This window comes from Hylobates moloch, unplaced genomic scaffold (genome assembly GCF_009828535.3).
Source record: "Hylobates moloch isolate HMO894 unplaced genomic scaffold, HMol_V3 SCAFFOLD_9, whole genome shotgun sequence".
NCBI classification, from domain to species: Eukaryota; Metazoa; Chordata; class Mammalia; order Primates; family Hylobatidae; genus Hylobates; species Hylobates moloch.
Window position 1 is genome coordinate 17,485,483 of NW_026652284.1, and position 23,774 is coordinate 17,509,256.

At 44.0% G+C, this 23,774-nt stretch overlaps 1 protein-coding gene across 9 annotated transcripts in view; it reads left to right on the forward strand.

Moving 5' to 3' along the window:
* The window catches only part of UBR4 (ubiquitin protein ligase E3 component n-recognin 4), a 146,166-nt gene that overhangs the window by 48,427 nt on the left and 73,965 nt on the right, over positions 1-23,774 (forward strand). For 2 of the 9 annotated variants that reach the window (XM_032759101.2, XM_032759105.2), the window contains exons 35-60: positions 1,076-1,267; positions 1,791-1,861; positions 1,952-2,099; positions 2,541-2,771; positions 3,405-3,575; positions 5,690-5,872; positions 6,761-6,919; positions 7,263-7,415; positions 8,011-8,238; positions 8,602-8,762; positions 9,741-9,912; positions 10,175-10,376; positions 11,211-11,374; positions 11,831-12,047; positions 12,897-13,113; positions 13,890-13,922; positions 15,055-15,118; positions 15,553-15,687; positions 16,683-16,857; positions 17,576-17,659; positions 17,749-17,889; positions 18,755-18,876; positions 19,570-19,681; positions 21,751-21,881; positions 22,004-22,181; positions 22,635-22,739. In XM_032759101.2, coding sequence (XP_032614992.1) covers positions 1,076-1,267; positions 1,791-1,861; positions 1,952-2,099; positions 2,541-2,771; positions 3,405-3,575; positions 5,690-5,872; positions 6,761-6,919; positions 7,263-7,415; positions 8,011-8,238; positions 8,602-8,762; positions 9,741-9,912; positions 10,175-10,376; positions 11,211-11,374; positions 11,831-12,047; positions 12,897-13,113; positions 13,890-13,922; positions 15,055-15,118; positions 15,553-15,687; positions 16,683-16,857; positions 17,576-17,659; positions 17,749-17,889; positions 18,755-18,876; positions 19,570-19,681; positions 21,751-21,881; positions 22,004-22,181; positions 22,635-22,739 — 3,949 coding nt within the window. The remainder of the gene's footprint in view (positions 1-1,075; positions 1,268-1,790; positions 1,862-1,951; positions 2,100-2,540; positions 2,772-3,404; positions 3,576-5,689; positions 5,873-6,760; positions 6,920-7,262; positions 7,416-8,010; positions 8,239-8,601; positions 8,763-9,740; positions 9,913-10,174; positions 10,377-11,210; positions 11,375-11,830; positions 12,048-12,896; positions 13,114-13,889; positions 13,923-15,054; positions 15,119-15,552; positions 15,688-16,682; positions 16,858-17,575; positions 17,660-17,748; positions 17,890-18,754; positions 18,877-19,569; positions 19,682-21,750; positions 21,882-22,003; positions 22,182-22,634; positions 22,740-23,774) is intronic. The other 7 variants (XM_032759104.2, XM_032759102.2, XM_032759109.2 and 4 more) reach the window with 7 other exon arrangements.

Here is a 23,774-nt window from a genome sequence, read left to right on the forward strand (position 1 = left end):
TCCCAGAAGGGGCGGCCGGGCAGAGGCGCTCCTCACATCCCAGAAGGGGCGGCGGCCAGGCAGAGGCTGCAATCCCAGCACCCTGGGAGGCCAAGGCAGGCGGCTGGGAGGCGGAGGCTGCAGCGAGCGAAGACCACGCCACCGCACTCCAGCCCGGGCAACACCGAGCACCGAATGAGCAAGCCTCCGTCTGCAGTCCCAGCACCTCGGGAGGCCAAGGCAGGCAGAGCACTGGAGGTCAGGAGCTGGAGACCAGCCTGGCCGGGCGAAACTGCGCGTCCAGCCAAAGGAGAAAAACCAGGGAGGGGTGGTGGCGCGCGGCGGCCATCCCAGGCAGCCCGCAGGCCAGGGCAGGAGACACGGGAGGCGGACGCACGGAGCCTGCAGCGAGCGGAGTTCAGTCCAGCCGGGGCCACAGAGGGAGGGAGGGAAGGAAGGAAGGAATTCTAATTTCTTTTTTTTTTTTTTTGAGACAGAGTCTCGCTCTGTCGCCCAGGCTGGAGTGCAGTGGCGCGATCTCGGCTCACTGCAGGCTCCGCCTCCTGCCTCAGCCTCTCCGAGTAGCTGGGACTACAGGCGCCCGCCACCACGCCCGGCTAATTTTTTGTATTTTTAGTAGAGACGGGGTTTCACCGTGGTCTCGATCTCCTGACCTTGTGATCCGCCCGCCTGGGCCTCCCAAAGTGCTGGGATTACAAGCGTGAACCACTGCGCCTGGCCATAATTTCAATCCTACTTCATTTTACAAGACTTTGTAAAGAGCTGTCTTTGTGCCTAAGGAAGGAAGGAAGGAAGCTATTCTACTAATTTCAATCCTACTTCTATACAAGACTTTGTAAAGAGCTGTCTTTGTGCCTAAGAATGAATGAATACATGTTACTTCAGTACAATTTACTGACCACCTACGTGGGGATGGAGTGGTAAAAGCTGGTTAATAAATAAAAACACACTGTTTTTCTTCTCTGCTTTCATACCATTTCTCTGATCTTGAGCTTTATTTGAAAAAGCTTGAGAAAACATGGTTTACATAATGAAACATGGAGAATCTGAATTTGTTGTGGGGCTTCTCTTACAGCATGTGATGATCTTGGAGTGCACATGCCATATCATGTCTTACTTGGCTGATGTCACGAATGCCCTGAGCCAGAGTAATGGTCAAGGCCCAAGTCATCTCTCAGTGGATGGGGAAGAGCGGGCCATTGAAGTAGACTCAGACTGGGTGGAGGAGTTGGCAGTGGAAGAGGAAGATTCCCAGGCTGAGGATTCAGTAAGTACTAAGTAACCTCGAAGTTAACCTTTCAAGGTAATGACTAACTGGCATGGTACCAAGCTTTTGGCTCTTTTTTCCAGCCTCCTGTGAGCTTCAAAACTTCCCAGTCCTTGTTGCTGCCAGACCCCAATTTTCTAGGCCTTCAGAGCAAGGCATGGGGATCTAATCTCTTGTGGAAAGGACTTTTTCATAAGCTTTTTCCAGAGTCCCTTGTCCTGCTTTGTCAGTCTTTAATTCCAAATGGAATTTTAGGGATAAGTTCTTCATGGGGGTAGTGGAAGCTCCCTTATAGAGAAAGCATAAGATGTGTTTTCTTAACTACAAACCCCTAAGGTCTCACTCACCTGAAGTAACAACAGATTTTCAGCCAGCTAGCTATTTCCAGTTGTGGTAGATTTCCACTGGTCATTTATGAGTCAACTATTCACCCCCCCCCATAGAGCGTTGAGGCACATGTGTTTTTGTGGGTGTTTATATGCAGGGATATATTTCGAATTAAAAAGACTTATTATTTTTGAAGGATGAAGATTCTCTTTGCAATAAACTCTGCACTTTTACGATCACACAGAAAGAATTCATGAACCAGCATTGGTAAGAGTAGTTCTTCCTTTAAGGTGAAGATTTGCTGGGCACCGATTGTTGGGACTTCTGAGCTTATTTGCTGGTTCTTGTTCTTTGTAGGTACCACTGTCACACCTGCAAAATGGTGGATGGCGTGGGTGTCTGCACAGTGTGTGCTAAGGTGTGCCACAAGGATCATGAGATTTCCTATGCCAAGTATGGATCCTTCTTCTGTGACTGTGGAGCCAAGGAAGATGGCAGCTGTTTGGTGAGAGGACCCTCCCTGAGCTATAAAGGGTGGCTTGTTAGTGACACGGGATTACTGAAGCCAAACTGGAAAATTCCCATCACTTCCAGGATACCTGAGTCTAGGAATATGTTCCAGCTCACTCATTGATGATCTGCACAGTTGTGGCCTAAGCACTTCATTTAGAATATGAGAACCAGCAGATTCCTTAGAGATCATGTAGTTCGTTTTTCCTAAGACCTCCCCACAATTTCAGATGTTATAATAAGGCCTGATACTGTGAGTGGGTAAAGAAGTTATATATTAGGTGAATACTATGAAGATCAGAATTTAGGCTTTTGGATAACATTGAAACGCTTAGCCGGTTTCTTTTTTGGGTCAGATTTTCCTCGGAGATCTCAGGCAGTATTTCCTCTGTGCTTGAGGCAAGAACTTAGGGACTCTGACGTTTTCTGTCCCTAGGCTCTGGTGAAGAGAACTCCTAGCAGTGGCATGAGCTCTACCATGAAGGAGTCAGCGTTTCAGAGTGAACCCAGGATTTCAGAGAGTCTAGTGCGTCATGCCAGCACCTCCTCGCCAGCTGACAAAGCCAAGGTTACCATCAGTGATGGAAAGGTTGCTGACGAAGAGAAGCCCAAGAAGAGCAGCCTCTGCCGCACAGTAGAGGGCTGCCGGGAGGAATTACAGAACCAGGTGGGGCTGACTGATGCTCCCTAGTAAGCAGACAGAGTTCAGAGCCTGTTGAATTGGTGTGAGAGTAAATAATACACATGGCTCCCCTTGCAACTCATTTTCTCCTTTACCCATTTTCATAGTGTGAATACAAATACTATGTATTGTCATCACGAGGGAAGGATTTATGACTGAGCACTATTAGGAGTATTATGGGGGGTGATGGAAACATAAATTTTAGTTGTGTCATACTGTAGAGTACCCTTTCTTGGCCAGGGTTCCTTATCTGAAACACAGAAAACAAAATGATTTGAGTGTATATATTCTCAATTTTCCCAAAGATGGTACAAAACCCAAACCATTCTAGAAACAGAGGAGAGAAGTTAGCTCATTTCATATGAGGGATGCCTTTGCTCATTAGGATATCTGTGTGGGACCCCTGGTTTAGAAAGATTGCTCTGGAGTTAGTAGCACAAATGCATATTGATTGGAATCAATGCCAGGATTATGAGAATGAGAAGATGGCTAGAATATCCAACTGGAAGTGAAGTAGCTGGATTCTGAAGGAAGTTACTGGCAAGATGATTTTTACGAGTATTATCCATTGTTTTTCTTTTTTTTTTCTCACTTGTGTATTTTTTCTATTTTTCTCAGGCCAATTTCTCCTTCGCTCCTCTCGTGTTAGACATGCTTAATTTCCTTATGGATGCCATTCAGACCAACTTCCAGCAAGCTTCAGCCGTCGGGAGCAGCAGCCGTGCTCAGCAAGCCCTCAGTGAGCTACACACAGTGGAGAAGGCAGTGGAGATGACAGACCAGCTGATGGTGAGTGTCTTGGGGCCATGACGTTTGCTGGCTGTGGGAACCAACAAATTTATTGAGATCCCAAAATGTGCTAGATGCTCTGAGGAGTATACTTAGAGCAGTTGATGCTTGGCCATCCAAAACTTAGAATCTAAGACATCATGACAGGCCCAGAACATATTATGAACAGTGTAAAAATCATCATAGGAGATGTGGCTTCAAAAGAAGAGAATTGGCCAAGGGTGCACCTATAATCCCAGCACTTTGGGATGCCCGAAGCAGGTGGATTGCTTGAGCCTGGGAGTTTAAGACCAGCCTTGGCAACAAGGTGAAACCTCATCTCTACCCCAAAAAACACACAAAAAATTAGCTTGGCATGGTGGCGCAGCAACTATAGTCCCAGCTACTCGGAAGGCTAATGTGGGAGCATCACTTGAGCCCAGGAGGTTGCAGTGAGCTGAGATCGTAGCACTGCACTCCAGCCTGGGCAACGGAGTCTCAAAAAAAAAAAAAAGGAGTGGGGCTGGGGAATCCAGGGAATTCATTTTGGCCAATGAAGAGAATAAATCTCCTTTTTAGTTCATATAAATATATGAATCCCTAAGAGGTGGGGAACTCCATTTTGGGGCAATTAGAATAGTTAGAGAATTTTTATTTTTAGAAAATAGAACTTTATTTTATCTTCTCTAAAGTTCATCTAACTTACAAAATAATGTTTGTCCTCTTTTGCATATAGTCCTTTAGATAACTTTCCTTTAGTTTTTCATGTCACATGGGTTATAAGGTATAAGTCATTATTCACTTTAAAACCTGCTCCTCAGCACTGAATATAGACTTCTGATGTGGCCTTCCTGGACTTTTTTAGCAGCAGAGTTAAGTAATAGAAAGTAAAGTGGTGGCGATTCCAAAAAGGAAATGAACAAATATTGTGAATGAGATATATGAATAGATCTCATAAATTGGCTTTTTTTTTTTTTTTGGAGATGGAGTCTTGCTCTGTCACCCAGGCTGGAGTGCAGTGCAGTGGCATGATCTCGGCTTACTGCGACCTCCGCCTTCCTGGTTCCAGTGATTCTCATGCCTCACTCAGCCTCCTGAGAAGCTGAGACTGGAGGCGCGCGCCATCATGCCTGGCTAATTTTTGTATTTTTAGTAGAGATAGGATTTCACCACGTTGCCCAGGATGGTCTTGAATAACTGTACTCAAGTGATTTGTCCACTTCAGCCTCCCAAAGTGCTGGGATTATAGGTGTGAGCCACTGTGCCCAGCCAAAGTTGGCTGTTTTTAAGGGAATAATAGTCAGTTGGAAATATACACATACATACACATATATATTCTGGCATTTTATTAAAGTCAGTCACAATTTTTGCCAGGTGCAGTGGCTCATGCCTGTAATCCCAACACTTTGGGAGGCTGAGGTGGGCAAATCACTTGACCAGAGGAGTTCGGGACCATCCTGGGCAACATGGTGAAACCCTGTCTCTGTAAAAAATATACAAAAATAATTAGCCTGACGTGGTGGTGCATGCCTGTGGTCTCAGCTACCTGGGAGACTGAGGCAGGAGGATTGCCTGAACCTAGGAATTCGAGGCTGTAGTGAGCTGACATCACATCACTGCACTCACCACCGAACTCCAACCTAGGTGACAGAGGGAAACCCTGTCTCAAAAAAAAAAAAAATGAGTCACGGTTTTATTTGATACTCTTGGAATTAAAAGAAGTCGTAAAATCAGTCACACTTTTAGAGCATTGGTTTTTAGATATTAAAGGTGAAGTGAAAAAATACTTGGGTTGGGGGCCCAAAAAGTTGCTGATTTTTATGTTGCCAGGTTAGATCAATGAAAAAAATGTCATCTGTCACCACAATTTGTAAGAGATTTGACATTTTAACATTTTTTTAAAAGACCAGTACTTTGTATTTAAGTTTAGCTTTATGAAAACATTTACTGTGTTATTCTTAGTGGATTGATAATAACTTTAACAAATTTACCCAGCCATCCATGGTTTGGAGGCTGAAATCACTGCTTTTGAATGACTGAATTGTGCAGTGTCTCAGTCACATGAATAGTGCGTGAATCCACTTGGTTTTATTTGCCTCATTACTGCCCACTTTCTCTGCTTCCTTCTTTGCCAGGTTCCCACCTTAGGCTCCCAGGAAGGTGCCTTTGAGAATGTGCGGATGAATTACAGTGGAGACCAGGGCCAGACCATCCGGCAGCTGATCAGTGCTCATGTGCTCAGGCGGGTGGCTATGTGTGTGCTCTCCTCTCCCCATGGGCGCCGCCAACATTTGGCTGTCAGCCATGAGAAGGGCAAGGTGGGTCCTCCAATTCTTGTGCGCTTACTTTAGGTCATATTGTCTTAAATGCTAAGCAAAACAAATTGATGACCACGTTCGGATTAGCCCTCTGTGGGAAAAAGTCCACTGGGTTCTAAGAATGCTTTAGGGACAGATATTGTTGAGCTTTTCAAATACTTGAACCCTGAGTTGATTTGATTAGACCTAGAGCTGGTATGACTAGGACCGTTTCTAATTAGTAAATTTCCACTCAAAACATATTCTTCAAGCCCTCAGGAAAAAGTAATGATTAGCAGTTACCGAGGACAGCTTGGCTCCCAGTCTTGCCCTATTTGGTCACTCTGGCGGGCATAAGCTGAGAGACAAAAGTTTTCGTAGAAACACTCAGTGTTGCTTATGTAGTCCTGCCGTGCCATCCCAGCTCTGTTAAGGATATAAGTAAATTTGTATTGTTTTATAGAGCTAGTAGAAGTTGGAAGAGTGCTAGGTATCTTAACTCACACTTTTCTATATTCTGGCCTCTCCATCACCACTAATGTTGTTTTAACTTTTATTTTAAATGAAAATATGGATAGTACTTAAAACAACTCTAAAATCATTTTAAAAACAGTTTTGGAGAAAACTAGAAAAGGACAGTGGTACGTAGGTATTCTTAAACTATTTTGTGAACTATATAAAGAGAAATTGTTTTCATTACTTATCTGTTCTGTCCTCCATGGAAAGACATTCCATGGCTTTTAGCCAGGAGTAATAGAGACTAATATTGATCTAGGATTTTCTACTAGACTTATCTGTAAAGAAAAAAGTGTGCAACCTGTTATCCCTATTGAAAGAGTTTTTGTTACTTGCTTTGACTTCTCTGAGAGAACCAGGAGTAAGAATAAATTGGTCATTGTTCCTTTGCAGATTACCGTTCTGCAGCTCTCTGCACTCCTGAAGCAAGCGGATTCCAGCAAAAGGAAGTTAACTCTGACCCGCTTGGCTTCTGCCCCAGTTCCTTTTACTGTGTTGAGCCTCACAGGAAATCCCTGCAAGGAAGACTACTTGGCGGTTTGTGGGCTAAAGGTAAAAATCTGGATCTAGGTTTGGTTGCCTTGAGCTGTGGATTCTAGTCATCTTCTCTCCCCTGTTCTCAGAACTACTTTTTCTTATTCATTGTTGAGATTAAAACTTAAAACCTATTGAAATGCAAAAGGAATTTTTCTTTGAATTTCTCCCAGATCTTTCAGATTTCTCCAATATTGGAAGTAATCTTTGTGTTCATGAAACCTGAATGTTACTAGACAGTCTAAATACTGTCTGAAGGCAGGGGATATTAGAGGAAAAAAGGGAACGTCATTACTCTGAAATGAATTAGCCCACTTTTCAGATCATCTTTTCACCATTTTGTTTCTTAAACATTGTCCAGGACTGCCATGTGCTCACCTTTAGTAGCTCAGGCTCTGTTTCGGATCACTTGGTTTTGCACCCTCAGTTGGCAACGGGGAACTTCATCATCAAAGCCGTGTGGTTACCTGGTTCACAGACTGAGTTAGCAATTGTCACTGCGGACTTTGTTAAGGTACAGTTACAGTTCTTTGATGATATGGTTCTAGAATTTTTCTACTTTTAAATCCAGAATCATTATGTGCTAGCTTCTCCCAGAAGTTAAAAAATCAGCTGGGTGCCATGACTTGCACCTGTAGTACCAGCTACTTGGAAGGCTGAGGTGGAGGATTACTTGAGGCTTAGTTCAAGGGTGCAGTGAGCTGTGATCATGCCACTCCACTCCAATCTGGGTGATAGAGCAAGACCCTGTCTCTAAAAATGATAATAAGCCATATTTTGTCACTTTTGCTATGTTGCTGAGTAGGAGCTTTCTGTCTTAGGCAACAGGGAATTGATTCTGGTTCTACCCTCACTGTACCAAGTGCACACCTATTACCATACTTGTTTCAGAATTTATTGATGTATGTCTGTCCCCTACTCATTTCTTGAAGGAGCGTGAAAGGTGTTCTGTTCATTTTTATAAGACCAGTGCCTAACACTCCATTTTTTTGTTGAATGGAGAATGAATGCCCATTATTGGTCAGTTCCGGCTATTTGGATTCACTAAGATATTTGGGGGATGGGACTGAGATAGATTTCCCTTATTTAATTTTTCTTCCATCCTGCAGATTTATGACCTGTCTGTTGATGCCTTGAGTCCAACCTTCTACTTTCTCCTGCCAAGCTCAAAGATAAGAGATGTTACCTTCCTTTTCAATGAGGAGGGAAAGAACATCATTGTTATAATGTCTTCGGCTGGGTACATCTATACTCAGCTTATGGAAGAGGCCAGCAGTGCCCAGCAGGGACCCTTCTATGTCACTAATGTGTTGGAAATCAATCACGAGGACCTGAAGGTTAGAGCACATGTTGCTATTTCCTTCTATTCCAGATTTAATTATTTAGCAACTCCTCTATTCTTTTTTCTTTGTTCTTTTATAACATTTTTCTGTGGACTTCATCTAACTGGATCTTTTTTTCTTTTTCTTTGTTTTTCCATCTAACTTTCTACCTAATAGCAAAATCTCTTATCCTTTAGGGCTAAACTAATTCAACTTCAAGTTCCATTTTTCTCAGGGTCTTTGTAAGATTTACCCACAGGGATCTCATGCTTAGAGTATGAGAGCACCTGATCGTGACTGAAAACTAATAACCAGTATAAACCGGAAGTTGGTAGCCAAGGCAACATGAATTACTGCAAATATATGTCTTTGTGCCAGCAGGACAGTAACAGCCAGGTGGCGGGCGGTGGTGTGTCCGTGTACTACTCCCACGTGTTGCAGATGTTGTTCTTCAGCTATTGTCAAGGCAAATCATTTGCAGCCACCATCAGCAGGACAACCCTGGAGGTGTTGCAACTCTTCCCCATCAACATCAAAAGGTGGGAATGAACATTTAGTGTTCAACTTCCACAATGTCCACATTCAATGAGAGATCTCCACTCCCACTATCTGCCATCTGTTCTGAGCTTTGTGAAACTTAATTTTCTCCAGCCAACCTTTTTTTCTCCCCTGCTAGGTATCTTTAATATCAGGGAACATCCGGGTTTGGCAGGTTGTGTTGTCTGCATGGTTTGTCCTCCACTGTGGAGACCCCAAGCTGTCAGAGGTAGTTTAGGGGTCCACTGTTACTCAGAAGGAAAACCTATAGTTAATGTTATAAATGTGATTTTAATGTGAGAAGGGAACCTAAATTTCTCTTAGACACTCATTCTGCCATAATGCCCTTTACGTTTTTCTCCTGGGGAGACTTACTCTGTTAGCAAATAGAACGTATCAGTAATGGGGGCATGGTTGGATATGGGGGAGGAAGAGACTTTCACCAAGTTTGCAGGTAATAGAGGGGTGTGTAAGGTAGTGAGAGTTTCATTTAGGGAGGAGGAAGAAGAGGCTTATGGTGTCTTCTCTTGTTTCTTATCTGCCATTGATGACCCGTTGTAGCACTTTCTCTCAGGCCTTTCTTTGGGAATTACGTGGTTTGGGATGAAATAAAATGGATACCAGTTCACACTAACTCGGTGTGTTTGGAGATCCTGATAGGACAATGGGTCATTAGCCTTAGGCAGCTCCGTGGCCCTCTGCAGTTGACAGCCTCTAGGCACATAGGGCCACCTGTTCTTCAGACATGGAACCTCACAGTGGAGATTCCAAATGAGGACTGCCCTGCCGGAAGCACGCATTGGGGTATATGAGCATGTGTGCATGGCTTGGAATAAAACTAACCTGTGGATAATCTGAGTCCCTGGCCAAGGATATTGCTTTGGAGTCACGTAGCCAGTTAGAGGATGGTTTTTAGGTCAAGAAAAGAACTATTAAATGGTGATTGACACTGTAACTATGGCCAGTTTTGTTGTCTGCAGTTCCAATGGTGGCAGTAAGACTTCTCCTGCTCTTTGCCAGTGGTCTGAGGTGATGAATCACCCTGGCTTGGTGTGCTGTGTCCAGCAAACTACAGGGGTGCCGCTGGTAGTTATGGTGAAACCAGACACTTTTCTTATCCAGGAGATTAAGACTCTTCCTGCTAAAGCAAAGGTCAGTGCCAGATTTTCCCATTCATTACTTTGCTGTGAACCTGGTCTCTTCTTATGTTTGTATATTCATTTCACTTCCCCAGCTCTTTCAACGGAGGCCCATAAAAGATTTCCAGTCCTTTTTCTTCTAGATGCCTTTTCTTTGCCACCCTTCTGTACAGCCCCTCAACTGACCATGAAACCAGTTGCATCTCTGCCTCTTTTTCTATGAGGATGCTGATCTGTTGGTGTGGGAACGAAGACCCTTCTTTGTCCTCTCCTAGATCCAAGACATGGTTGCTATTAGGCACACGGCCTGCAATGAGCAGCAGCGGACAACAATGATTCTGCTGTGTGAGGACGGCAGCCTGCGCATTTACATGGCCAACGTGGAGAACACCTCCTACTGGCTGCAGCCATCCCTGCAGCCCAGCAGTGTCATCAGCATCATGAAGCCTGTTCGAAAGCGCAAAACAGCTACAATCAGTAAGGCTCCTACTCAGATGACTTGTTGGGGAGTAGGAATGGTGGTCTTCTAGACAGTGACTCAGAATAGACTGTTGCAAATATCTGTGTAGAAATGTGACTGCCCTACTTGCACATTTTGTAAAGTTAATTTCCCAAAAGCAGAGTCATGGTTCCAAATGTCAAGCACCCATTGACTGCCTGTTTCAGGCCAGTAGTTCTTTGGTGCCTAGTAACGAGTTATGTCCTGGACCTTATTTGAGAGATTGTTCTCTCTAGGTTTAGGGAGAATGACTTCTCTGAAGAACTGATTGAAGTATAGACCTCTTCAATTGGTTAATTTCCCACTGAGTAGTGAAGAGCCCACCACAGGTCTCTGAGCTGGTGGTCTAGTACTTGACTGACTGAGGACTCTTCAGGAAAGTGAAAGCTTGAGTTTAGCAGTGAGCAAATCCAGCTAAGCAAAGACCATTACAGGGATCATCACATTACCTTAAATTTGCTCTAGAGTCTATTTTGAAAGAATGGTTTATTCATTTACATTCATTTACATTCATTAAAGAAGTAGTTTCTATTGTTTATTTTAAGTAACCCAGTTACAGGAGAGCCTATTGTTATTAACTGTACACCCAAAACCAATGCCAGACTTCTTGGTATTGCTAGGACATGTCATAGCTAGGGATAACAACCATTGGAGAGCTAACTACATGTAGGCATCATGCCGATGCAAATGTTATAATCCAGAGTTTGCTTAGATTAGAGTGTGAGTGTGGGCTCTGTCTGGGAAGAGTCTTTACCAGTGGTGTTGGGGCAGAGGTGGGAGAGACTCTGATGATCTGGTACCGTTCTCTGCAGCAACACGCACATCTAGCCAGGTGACTTTCCCCATTGACTTTTTTGAACACAACCAGCAGCTGACAGATGTGGAGTTTGGTGGTAATGACCTCCTGCAGGTCTATAATGCACAACAGATAAAACACCGGCTGAATTCCACTGGCATGTATGTGGCCAACACCAAGGTAAGAATGGCACTGGGCTGGGATCAATCCCTGGGTGAAAGGACTCATAAACAATATGGTTTGAGAACACATCTCCTTTTAGAATGCAAGTATAGAGTGTATACTCACAGTCACAACCCTCAGTTCTAGTTAAATGGTTCCTTAGAAAAATGGATATTTTTACTCACTTGGCAAAGGACTTGTACGGGTTGGGTTTCCACCAATACCAGCAGGATTACTGTGTAGAGGACACCAAAGAGGTTGTTAATACTGGGGAGAAGGAAGCCTGACATTGAAGAGAATCTACTCTCTTTTCCTATTTTCCCATTTTTAGAAACAAGGAAGTCATTACCAGGGAGTTAAAAGGATAAGTTTTAATGAGCTTCACATGTTGAGACAATGTCAGAGAAGAAGGAGTCCTAGTTAAAACTTAAGAACTTCTGTTAGTTTCTTGATGTGTGCCTTGTCTCCCTACAGCCCGGAGGCTTCACCATTGAGATTAGTAACAACAATAGCACTATGGTGATGACAGGCATGCGGATCCAGATTGGGACTCAAGCAATAGAACGGGCCCCATCGTATATCGAGATCTTCGGCAGAACTATGCAGCTCAACCTGAGTCGCTCACGCTGGTTTGACTTCCCCTTCACCAGAGAAGAAGCCTTGCAGGCTGATAAGAAGCTGAACCTCTTCAGTGAGTCACCAACCCCTGGTGCAGACTCTGTCCTCATTGTGACTGTGAAATTGGGAGCCACTGGCCTGTGGCTCTCCAATATTCTGGGATCTCTCCACTCTACTGATTTTTCTGTCCTTTTGTCAGGAAACTTTGAGCTTCATTTGATGTATTAAAGAGGCAAGGTGACAGGAAAGGAATACACCAGAGCATGGTAGCAGTAAAGATAGGGCTGCACTTTGTTGAGTATTGATTTCTATAGTGTTGTGTCCACCTCACTAATGGGGCTACTTCTGTGTTTAGGCCGAGAGGAGGCAGATTGACATGAAATTGCAAGGCTTTCTTAACGCACAGAGGAAGACCTCAGGTCACACATGGCTGAGAGATGGTTAGCAATGGCTTGCTATGCCACTGAAAACTAAACTCTCAGAATACAAATCCTTGAGCCTTACTCAAGACCGTATTTCTCTGTCATTTATTGGCCACTGTCTGATACTCTTTCTTCTAGATATAGTTGCTGTTAGTGTGAATGATCATGATCTGTACTTTGAACAAAGAAAGTGTGTAGAGACCCCTGGGAGTGAGGGGTAGGGGATACAATACTCTGAAGCAGAAGAGGACCCTTGCAGTGATGGTTAGGGACTCTTCTGAGTAGGAGATGTAATCGGCTTTTGGTCCATGGAACTTTTACCACATGTATTTAGCATCTATACACGATTAAAGTGCTGCGAATATCTCAGAAGATAAAGTTTCTCTATGTCTATAAAATTGACGTGATTTACTTCTTCGCTCCAACTGTTCTGGTCTTTGCTTTGGAGGGGTGGCTGTTTAGAGAATGTACTTCCTAAAGGCCTCTCTTGCTTATTGCAGTTGGGGCCTCAGTGGATCCAGCAGGTGTCACCATGATAGATGCTGTAAAAATTTATGGCAAGACTAAGGAGCAGTTTGGCTGGCCTGATGAGCCCCCAGAAGAATTCCCTTCTGCCTCTGTCAGCAACATCTGCCCTTCAAACCTGAACCAGAGCAACGGCACTGGAGATAGTGACTCAGCTGCCCCCACTACGACCAGTGGAACTGTGCTGGAGAGGTACCAGTGCTGGCAGGGGTTGGCTTCAGTTTTTACATTTTCCACTCACTGCAGAACCGTCCTGTGTCTTGAGAGAGCCAGCTTCTAATAACCATCTCAAGGCTAGCCTGGAATTTTTTTAAGTTTTCATACAACTCGCCCACATTCAGTGTCTCTTTAGTGTGCAAAGCCTGAAAAATGTGCTCAGAGTCATCTGACACCAGAGTCTGTCCCTGGGCAGAAGTTCTGTCCCTTCTCTTCATGCTCAGGTACCCTTTAGAGTAGCCAGAGGCCACAGGCTAGACGATGCTTAAGCCAGTATTCTAGATTAGGATCCAGGCTTGCTGAAATGATAGGAAAACATCCTCCCTTCCATTCTGAGCTCATCATCTTTTCATCATCTTTCTCTGCGTAGCTACTTCTGTGATAATAACATTTTGCCAGCAAGAGAGGCTGTCTGCTGCCTCTTGTAGCAGAGTCTAGAGTTTCCTTAAGTCTCCCTACAGTGGCATATTCTTAAGCATTGTGCTTGGCTTCTTTGTGCTAGGTAGCTGCTGGTTTGCCATGGTAGATGAAATATTATAATTCATGATGTAAGATTTTGAGTTTCTTACATTGTAAGTCACAAGAATAGCCTTGCTTGGAATCACTGCCTCCCACCAGCAGCCTCCTCCCTCCCTTTCTCTTTCTTTTTCCCCGATACCCTATCCATACATGGTTTGCTTAGGATGTGTTTCCAGGTTTCTCTGAGCTTCACATTTTTTTCCTTTTTTTTTTTTCTTTGCTTCTCCCCCAAGTTCTGAAACTGAGTCCCTAACCAAGCTGGACCGGTTAGTATGCCCTCTTTCTTTTCTCTGCACGAGTGAGTGTGTGTCAGAGAGCCGTGTAACCAATGGTGTGGCTTTGCATTGATTCTGCTTCTGTTGAAGAGTTCCTGCTTCTTTCTGTTCTGGTCATTGCATGGCTACAGAGCTGTCCATGTGTAAAAATGGAGTATATGGAGGATCGTAAGTGCACTCTTGGTGTTGGCCATGTCGGACACTCTCTCAACTCTCTTCCTTACCCTAGTCCTCTCTGCTCCCTTTCTAAGTGGATGAAAAGGGGGTTCGGGGTAGAGGGAGTAACAGCAAAGTCCTACCATCTGATAACCCACTAGAGAACTCGTTCTATCCAAATTTGTTTTATGCCTCAGTTTCCTCTTCCCTAGTTCTTTATTGCCTTCCTCTACCCCTTAACCCCTTTCTTTCCAGTTACCTCCTGAATACTTTTCTTTCTCTGTCCAGAGCTTCAACTGTCAGGATGTTGTTCTTTTTACTATGCCACATTAAATTGAAAGGAGTAAACCCTGGGGAGCATGTTACTTGGTACCTTTAATAGTAATAGTTGGGTTTCCTATTCCTTTCCTAAGGGGAAAAGTTTTCTAAAGATGCTTTGTATTTACCCCTTGAATGTTGGCAATTGGCATGCACCTAAAAAATAGTTTGTTCTCTCCCCCATACTTGGGACTCATAGGAAATGCCTTTGTGCATGTATAGCTTTAAACTTTCCAATATAAGAGGATGGTTTTTACCTTTCCCTTTGTGTATCCTTTTGCCCACTGAACTCTGGGCACCTGAGCTTTGGGTCCCATTGCGTCAAGACTGTTAAGCCCATCTCAGTGATCCCTGCCACAGGCAGCAGAAGGAAGCACATTTATCCTCTCTGAGGAAGAAAAGCCCTGTCTTTGAGTTACGGATTATGAACATGGCCTCAGGTTGATCTCCGAGCAGGAGCCAGGTTTCTCCTGGCTTGTAACATAGGAAACGATATGCATGGTGCCTGTGGCAGGTCTTATTGTGCTTTGATTTTGTATTTGGCATTCATTAGCTGTCCCCAAGGTCCTCATGACTATAGTTTGCTTAGGCTAAAGCGCAACGCGGAGAGAACGGTGTTGTACTCAAGCCAGGTTTTCTGTCTCCCCAGGCTGGTTGTGAGTTCTTTAGAAGCCCTGGAAAGCTGCTTTGCCGTTGGCCCAATCATCGAGAAGGCAAGTCACTTTTTCAAAGCACATGGAAGCTTTCTGAAGAGGCAGGAAGTCAGTGGAGTTGTCTGAGGTCCTGAGGCCTCAAAGCTAAAGAAAATTTATAGCAGCATAATCTTGATTTGCTAAGAAGCTCCAGAGAAGTCTTCAGCTTAAGGCCTTATGTCCTACTTTTCAGGCCCATAGTGAGCGTGTGTCATAGAATAGGATGCGTGTTGGTACAAGAACACTGTTCTGGGAATCATGAGCTTAGATTCCATTTCTTCCTCTGGTAAGAAGGAGGATTATAATTTCTGAAACTTTTTTTTTTCCCTTTGCAGTCCATGGAGCATAACCTAGCCCTGGTGGCCTAGAAGGAAGGAAGGGCAGGCAGAGTGTAGATAGTTCATTCTACCTTGAGTTGGTGGGGTTAGTGATAACCCTGCTGTCTTTTGCCTCAGGAGAGAAACAAGAATGCTGCTCAGGAGCTGGCCACTTTGCTGTTGTCCCTGCCAGCACCTGCCAGTGTCCAGCAGCAGTCCAAGAGCCTTTTGGCCAGCCTGCACACCAGCCGCTCGGCCTACCACAGCCACAAGGTAACTGTTCTCTCAGGGAAAGGAAATTGCAGTGCTGACAGGGAATCAAATAAGTTAGCTTTTCATTGTAAAGCGACAGCACAGCAAAGTAAGGTAGAGAGTGGATAGCATTCAGATTAGACCTACATTTTACAGAGTTTCTCCTGAGAAATTCTGAAGTGCCACTCAAAACTGAGGGTAAACCAGTGACTGGGCCCCTGGTTTGTACTTATTTTTCTGTCACTCTAACAGGATCAACAAGACTTAAGAAAGAGAAGGAGGGATATTGAGTGTGGGTAGCCTTCTCGCTGGAAAAGGGTGAGGTGAGGGAGTCCCTCAGGAGATAGACTGTTAGTGTTTTCGCTCCCTCAGCTGTGGCACAGCACGAGAGGTGTACTGTACTTGTTGGTGAGACAAGTGTTGAATAGTTGTTGGAGTGCCTCTGATGGGAAAATCTGGGGAAAGAGGGTATCACTTACAAAAGAAAGGCATTGCCAAAGGAGACAAATTGGGCCAATTTCTGTAGATGGAAAAGATGACAGTTCAGACCCCTGCAGAAGAAGGGCTCTGAGAGGAGCTGTCAACCCAGAGCTTTGGTTAGCGTCTGTGTCTCCAACCCGGAGAACTGAGAAATGTGAGTTTAACCTGCTGAGTCTCTCAAGGAAAGGCAATTTTGGAAACACTGTCCTTGGCTAATATGAATTTGCTAAGAAATGACTCTTCTATTGTAGGAGAAAGAAATCTAGCAGTTCTGGAGAACTGAGTAGATTTGAATTTTCCCATCATACTTTGGTACTGCAGGGTTTTTACTTTTTAATGACATTAATATTTTATGTATTAAGAAACTTAACTATATGGGGCTGCTTTGAAGATCTGTTGTAGGTGATTGGTGTTCATTGGCCTGTTCTCTTGAGAGGAGGTAATAATCCTGGTGATCTGCCAGCTTTTCTCTCCTCTTTGCTTTTGTACCCAGCTCTTGCTTATGGCTGACGCTTTGTGCTCCTGTTGTTTTATAGGATCAGGCCTTGCTGAGCAAAGCTGTGCAGTGTCTCAACACATCTAGCAAAGAAGGCAAGGATTTGGACCCTGAGGTGTTCCAGAGGCTAGTGATCACAGCTCGCTCCATTGCCATCATGCGCCCCAACAACCTTGTCCACTTTACGGAGTCAAAGCTGCCCCAGATGGAAACAGGTGAACTTGGCCTCTGTGGCCGTGGTCCTGAGATCTGCTTCATATGCCTATTTACCCTCTCATTCTTACTGTTCTTACTGGCCTCTGACTGACTGCATGCTCAGAGACAGGGATTTTGCTTCCTGGTCTTTATACCTTGTAGGGCCTTTTGACATTGAGATTGCACAATTTTAAACACATTCTTTTTCCAGTGCTTATACTTTTGATTATCCTTGAGTTTATTTAGTGTTCTAGACATCAGATATAATCTGTCTCTGAAGTTATTACCTCTTAGGAGCTTCAGGGGAAAGCTAAGCTTGGTTGGGTCCTGGTTGCTTTAAAGCAACTATGGCATATCTTTCGCTTTCATGCCGTTCTTTTGCCAGTGCTATTATTAATATGTGTAGCAGCTTTCTCAGTGCTCAATGCTATTTCCTCATCTCCTCTTCTGTTGGCTGGGTAGCAAACCTGTTTTGTCATTGTCAAATTGAGTTGATTGCTGCCTTTACAGTTCTCTGTTATTTACATGCTCCCATATGCATCATCATCCTGTTCCTCCTTTTAATATTACAATCCCAGAATTATTCTAGAGAGATCTCTAGAATGTTCAGATATTCCTCTACATTTTAGAAGTTGAACAGTTGGAACTGAGATCTTTGAATCTGTGGTAAACATCCTAAATGCTCCCCGTTCTTCTTAATTCTAACATACAATGTTTTCTGCGATATTCCTTTCCCAGACTGTTTTTTTCCTAGATGTGCCTGCTGGAGTCTAGGGATAGTTGGCATATTGATTGGGGCCCCACTTGAAACTCCCTCCCCAGGCAAGCTTCCTTGACCTGAGTTAACCTTAAAACAAATTAAATTCCATCTCAGATTTACCATCGTTGATAATTTTCTTTCTCCTGCTTAGAAGGAATGGATGAAGGGAAGGAACCGCAGAAGCAGTTGGAAGGAGATTGCTGTAGTTTCATCACCCAGCTTGTGAACCACTTCTGGAAACTCCATGCATCCAAACCCAAGAATGCCTTCTTGGCACCTGCCTGCCTTCCAGGTATGTTAAAAGGGATATTTGAATCTTGGTAATGAAGCCTGATGTAAGTTCTGTCTTTGAACAGCTATGACCGTTAGCCATTAGCTTTCATTCTTCATAATCCATTTCTTCCAGAATTCATAATTGAGAAGTAGAAGTCTGCGAGATAAATGCAATGTTCCTGAGACAGGAATTTAGCAGTGTGGCAGAGTGGGATTTTCTTGTACCATATCTTTTCATCGGGGTTGAATATTTTACATAAAGAGGCACTGTGTGTGTGTGTGTGTGTGTCTCCTCAGTGGTTTATAATTGTTTTTAAAAATCTTTGACAACTTGGCTTAAAGCCAGCTCAAAAGGCACAAGTATCTTGAGGATTATTCTATTTCTAAGCTATTTGGTCTCTAACTTCTTACACTATTGAAAATTCAGATGGAAGGGTAAGGGTCTGAATAGCAATATAGAAAAGTAGGATGATCCTGGTGCTCATTCATGTTTGGAGGACACTTGGGTGGTAAACCTAAAAGACATGTCAAGGTTATGTTTTGTCATCACCTGAGGTTGGGGAATATTAGGGAACATTTAGTATCTGCCTTCCTCTTCATATTTCCTTGCCTTGTCTTTTGATATCCAGAGAGAGTAGACAGCTACTTATTTCTGTGACTCAAGATATCTGGAAAGACTTTTGAGGATAATTTGGGAGTCTGGGAAACTGTTAATGAAACAAATCACAAATAATACAGGCTACTGTGTGTGAGTGTGTGTGTGTTTGTCATTTTGTTTGCATGACCTTTTACATGGAGATAAAAAGTTACACTTTTGTCTCAGACTCTCAAGTAGTTAGAGTTTTTTCCTCCAGATTTTCAAATAATGTTTGTCTCTCCTTTAGGACTAACTCATATTGAAGCTACTGTCAATGCTCTGGTGGACATCATCCATGGCTACTGTACCTGTGAGCTGGATTGTATTAACACAGCATCCAAGATCTACATGCAGATGCTCTTGTGTCCTGTACGTAGCATTACAATCCCAGAGAGCTCTCAGCAGCCAGGGAATATCTGGAAAATTGTTTTTAGCTTGCTAAGCTAATGAAATAAAATATACTTAAAGGAAGCTGAAGGGAATGAAGTTTTGAATATCAATAAAAACTTTAAGATCTTACTCCATGAAGAGAAAGATTTGGAAAGGGGATGGGCTTAGTCTTTCTTATTCAGTGCTGAATCACCAGGGACTAGCCTGCTGCTTGCTACATAGTAAGTGCTAGGTAACTCAGTGAATTGTGACTTAAATGAGCACATGAATGAAAGTAGTACATCAAGATTTCTATTTCCAGTGACCCTTTCACAGAAGCTAAGTGTTAAAACTACTGATTTTAGCACAGAGCTAAGACGCGCACTGGGGGCCTGATCATCTGATAAAAAGCGGAAACCATTTGTAAGGGGCCAAAATGGCCTCAGGAGCAAATGACCTGCCAGTCTATCCCCAGGAACTGAGAGACAAGAAGTTAGTGAATGGCTCTTATGTGTGCCAGAACAGGAAGGGGGGATTAACTTAACCTGCTGAACTTGGTCCGCTGGGTTGCAGGTGAGAGTAGAGAGGTATTCCACGTGCTTGTGAGTGAGTGACCAAGAAAGGAAAGTGTTTTATAGAGAGTTTCATGAATAATATGAGAGCAAAGTGTGACAGTTTCCTTTTAAACCTCAGGATCCTGCTGTGAGCTTCTCTTGTAAACAAGCTCTAATTCGAGTCCTAAGGCCCAGGAACAAACGGAGACATGTGACTTTACCCTCTTCCCCTCGAAGCAACACTCCAATGGGTAATGTGAGGTCTGGGTTTAGGCTCAAGCCTGTATTTGGGAGGAGGGGAGAGAGGGAGATACAGTAGCATTGGATGTACTGCTCATGTTGACCAAGGTCCTGGAGACTTTATGTATCTATCTTTTTTCTAATCCTACCTCACCCCATAAAGAATTTAGGTGGCACATCAAAATGTATATAGTAAGTAGGATAAAAATAAAGATTAAAGGCCATGGGAAAATAAAAGTACCATAGTAAAATCAAAATACAGAAAATTCGCATCACAAGGTCCTGCATGTTTGGTAAGCGAGGGTCTTATATTTGGCTGAAAGCTTCCTAAGAGCCATAGCAAAAATAAAATCGCAGTGAACAAAGACAAAACAAAAACGTAACTTTTCTTGGGGTAGAAGCTCTTCATTAAATGTCCATTTTGTTGCCAAAGGGGCAGAATCCTTAGTGGACTTACCTACAATAAGTTGGATAGCAAATTTCGCAGCAATTTCTCTCACGATACACTTGGACACAGTCAAGGGCATAACATTTTACGATTGAGTAAAAGCAATTCTAAAAGGTGTCTGAATAACAGAATTATATAATTCTGGTTACTTGGCTTGATTTAGAAGTAAATTTCAAATGAAAGTCACTATGTACTTTTAAATTTTCTCTTTCTTTCTTTTCTTTCTCTTCCTTCCTTCCTCCTTTCTTTCCTTTTTCCTTCCTTCCTTCCTTCCTTCCTTCCTTCCTTCCTTCCTTCCTTCTTTCTTTTCTTTTCTTTCGTTCTTTCTTTTTCAGAGTCTCACTATGTCACCCAGGCTAGAGTGCAATGGTGCGATCTCAGTTCACTGCAATCTCTGCCTCCCTAGTAGCTGGGATTACAGGCGCATGCCACTGCACCCAGCTAATTTTTGTATTTTTAGTAGAGACGGGGTTTCACCATGTTGGCCAAGCTGGTCTCGAACTCCTGACCTCAAGTGATCCGCCCGCCTCGGCCTCCCAAAGTGCTAGGATTATACGCGTGAGCCACTCCCCGGCCTTTACTTTTAAATTTCCTAATAGCAATATTATAAAGAGTAAAAAGTAAAATTGATTTACTAATTATTTAATCCAGTATATCAAATGTTATATCAACATCTTGTCAATATAAAAAATTTATTAGTGAAATATTTTGCCTGTTTTGGTACATTTTGGGAATCCAGAATGTATTTTACACTAGTGGCACATCTCCTTGTAGACAGCCATGTTTTAAGTGCTCAGTAGCCACATGTGGCTGGTGGACAGTGCACGTCTAGAGGATTGTACACAACTTTGTAACTTTCAGACAATCTTCCTTGCATATCATTTATCTTGCCTAAGCTTTTGGCAGCAGTTTGTGGCTCTTTTCTCTAGCAAGAACCTAGAGTGGAGATAGTTTATGTTTCTAACGGACATATTTGCATGCTTTAGCAATCCATCAAGTGGAAGGTGAGGTCTCTATCCTCTTCTGACAATTAGGAGTCTCACCTGGACATCTTCCTTATTAGAAGGCCTTCTCACCTTCACACAAAAGTGGGCACAGGCAGGACCTGCGTGGTGTCCTTGGTTTCCAGTCAATGGTTTTACATTTCAATTCTGGTTCTTCTCATAATAATTACATAGTGTGAAAATCTCACTGACCTAGTTGTTTTAGAAAAAAATAGTGAAATAAATTCTAATCTGCCATGACAGACAAAAGGTAAAGATCCCAATCATATGATTTTTCCTGTCTTATCCAAGGTCTCCTGAGAGTTAGTGTGAGTTTGGGGGGCCTACTGGTTTTAGATCTCTCGGCTTTATGGAAATCCCTTTGGAATCCAAGGTTGTTTCGTTCACCAGCTGGAACATTTTATTTTTGTAGAGGGCAAGCTGTTGCAGCCAACTCCATCTTCCCAGATGCTGTAGGTCCAAGAAGTAAGAGAACAAGGCCAGGCATAGCACCCTGGAGTTCTCCCGCTAAAGCCCAGGGTGCTAGCTGGTAGCTTGTCTTGGGTTTTTGTTGCCACCTGACTTATGGCACCATGTGCCAAGGGAGGAAAGCAAGCACCTTCAGGTGACTGGGATTTCTTTGACTCAGGAGACAAGGATGATGATGACGATGATGACGCAGATGAGAAAATGCAGTCATCAGGGATCCCGAATGGTGGTCACATCCGTCAGGAAAGCCAGGAACAGAGTGAGGTGGACCATGGAGATTTTGAGATGGTGGTGAGTCTCTGGCAGCAGGAGAAGGGAAGGAGGAGCTTCACAACTCTCCTCTAGCTCTTATTCAGTGGACTTCCAAAAGTTACCACTTACCATGGGACACTGACAGAGCTTTCTCTCTGCAGTCTGAGTCGATGGTCCTGGAGACAGCTGAAAATGTCAACAATGGCAACCCCTCTCCCCTGGAGGCCCTGCTGGCAGGCGCAGAGGGCTTCCCCCCCATGCTGGACATCCCGCCTGATGCAGATGACGAGACCATGGTTGAACTAGCCATTGCCCTGAGCCTGCAGCAGGACCAACAAGGTAGAAGGCCATGCCAAGAACAAAGCGGCCCATTGGCCTTGCACAGGAAAAGAGGGTTTGGCAGTTACTGATACCCAGCTGACTTAGTTTGTCCCCAGATTTGGGGAGAGGTTGATCTGGGTGAGAGCTGTTCAGAGATACAGGTGGAGAGTGAGAGGGATGTGGCGGGAATTTCAGTCTGAGTGCCAATCTCATAGTTTCTGCCAGTTTGGGTTGTTTCCTCTTGAATCTTAGATTCCTCCAGCCTATGTCCTGCCTGAGCTGAAGGAAGCATTCCACCATCTCTGTAACTGAACTTGGTGGGTGGACAGCAGTGGCTGTTGGCTAACTTCCTTTAGGCCAGGGGGGTCACATGCTGGTGTTTGGAGACTCTTGAGGGCAGCAGGTGGCCAAAGCAGCGCTGTGGATGGGACCTGGAGGGGATGTTGTGCTCACTCTCCACTTGTTTCCCAGGCAGCAGCAGCAGTGCCCTGGGCCTGCAGAGCCTGGGACTGTCCGGCCAGGCACCCAGCTCTTCCTCTCTGGACGCAGGAACCCTCTCTGACACCACAGCATCAGGTAACTGTCCACAGCAAGGAGCATGGCTCAGGGCCCCAGGACCCTCAGGCCTTGTTTCCACTGCTGTGAGAGTGTAATGGGCAGCTGCTTTGACAGGCCATTCTGGACTTCCTGCTTCTGCCTTGGCTTTAGAAAGATGGGTGTGGAGGGTGTAGTGCTGTGGCTCGGCCCCGCCGTGCACAGCTCCGCTTCCTCACACTTTGCATGCTGCCTGGCTTCAGCTACTTCCCCACGGAAAAGCCGAGAGAGCAGCATGCAGGCTGATCAGCTACAGGGCTTCCACTTCAGCTTCCAGCGTTCTTTGTCAGAGTTCTAACATTTTAGACAGTATTAAAAGGGAGACAAGAAATAGAACTCATACCTTTTACCTTTTTTATCTTCATTTGCAAATAAAAGGAGAGCTACAAGAAGCTAGATTGTACTTCAGAATTCTTGTTCAGTGTGACCAACCATCAGGGATCTGTGAGCTTGAGAGAGAGGGTTTTTATGGACAATTAAAATCTATAGCAAATTTCCAGAACTCATCTTCTGTTTATTTTTAATCTTTTCCCTAATCTGATTTAAAAAAAAATGTTTCCTGAATAGAGAGTTGGACCAAATGGAGATACCTGGTCAACCCCTGAGTAATTTAAGGGTTGATTTATAGTTTTTTAGACTGATGCTTCCTTGTGTTTGTTTTTTTTCTTTTCTTTTGGAAGTTTTAGCCTGGGTAGATAAGAAAGGGAGAGAGCGGCTGGCCCCACCTGCTGCCATGGCTTGTTGCTTTTCTCAGGTCTCTTTAGTTGCTGTCATTGCAGGCTCTGAGGTTGCTGTTGTGTTGTGCCAGTCGTGTTCCCGCTGTGCTCTGTGGCTGTCTTGGCTTTCCTCCCCCATGTATCTCATCCAGCATTTTCCTCCTGTCTCAGCTCAGCCCTGATCCTGGATGCTGTGGCTGTCTCTGGGGAATTTCCTTGCTTCATTATTAGCATCTGATGAGGATGATTAGGAGGTGTGAAATTTCCCAATGAGCTCCCCTCTGGACCACTTGCTAAAAAA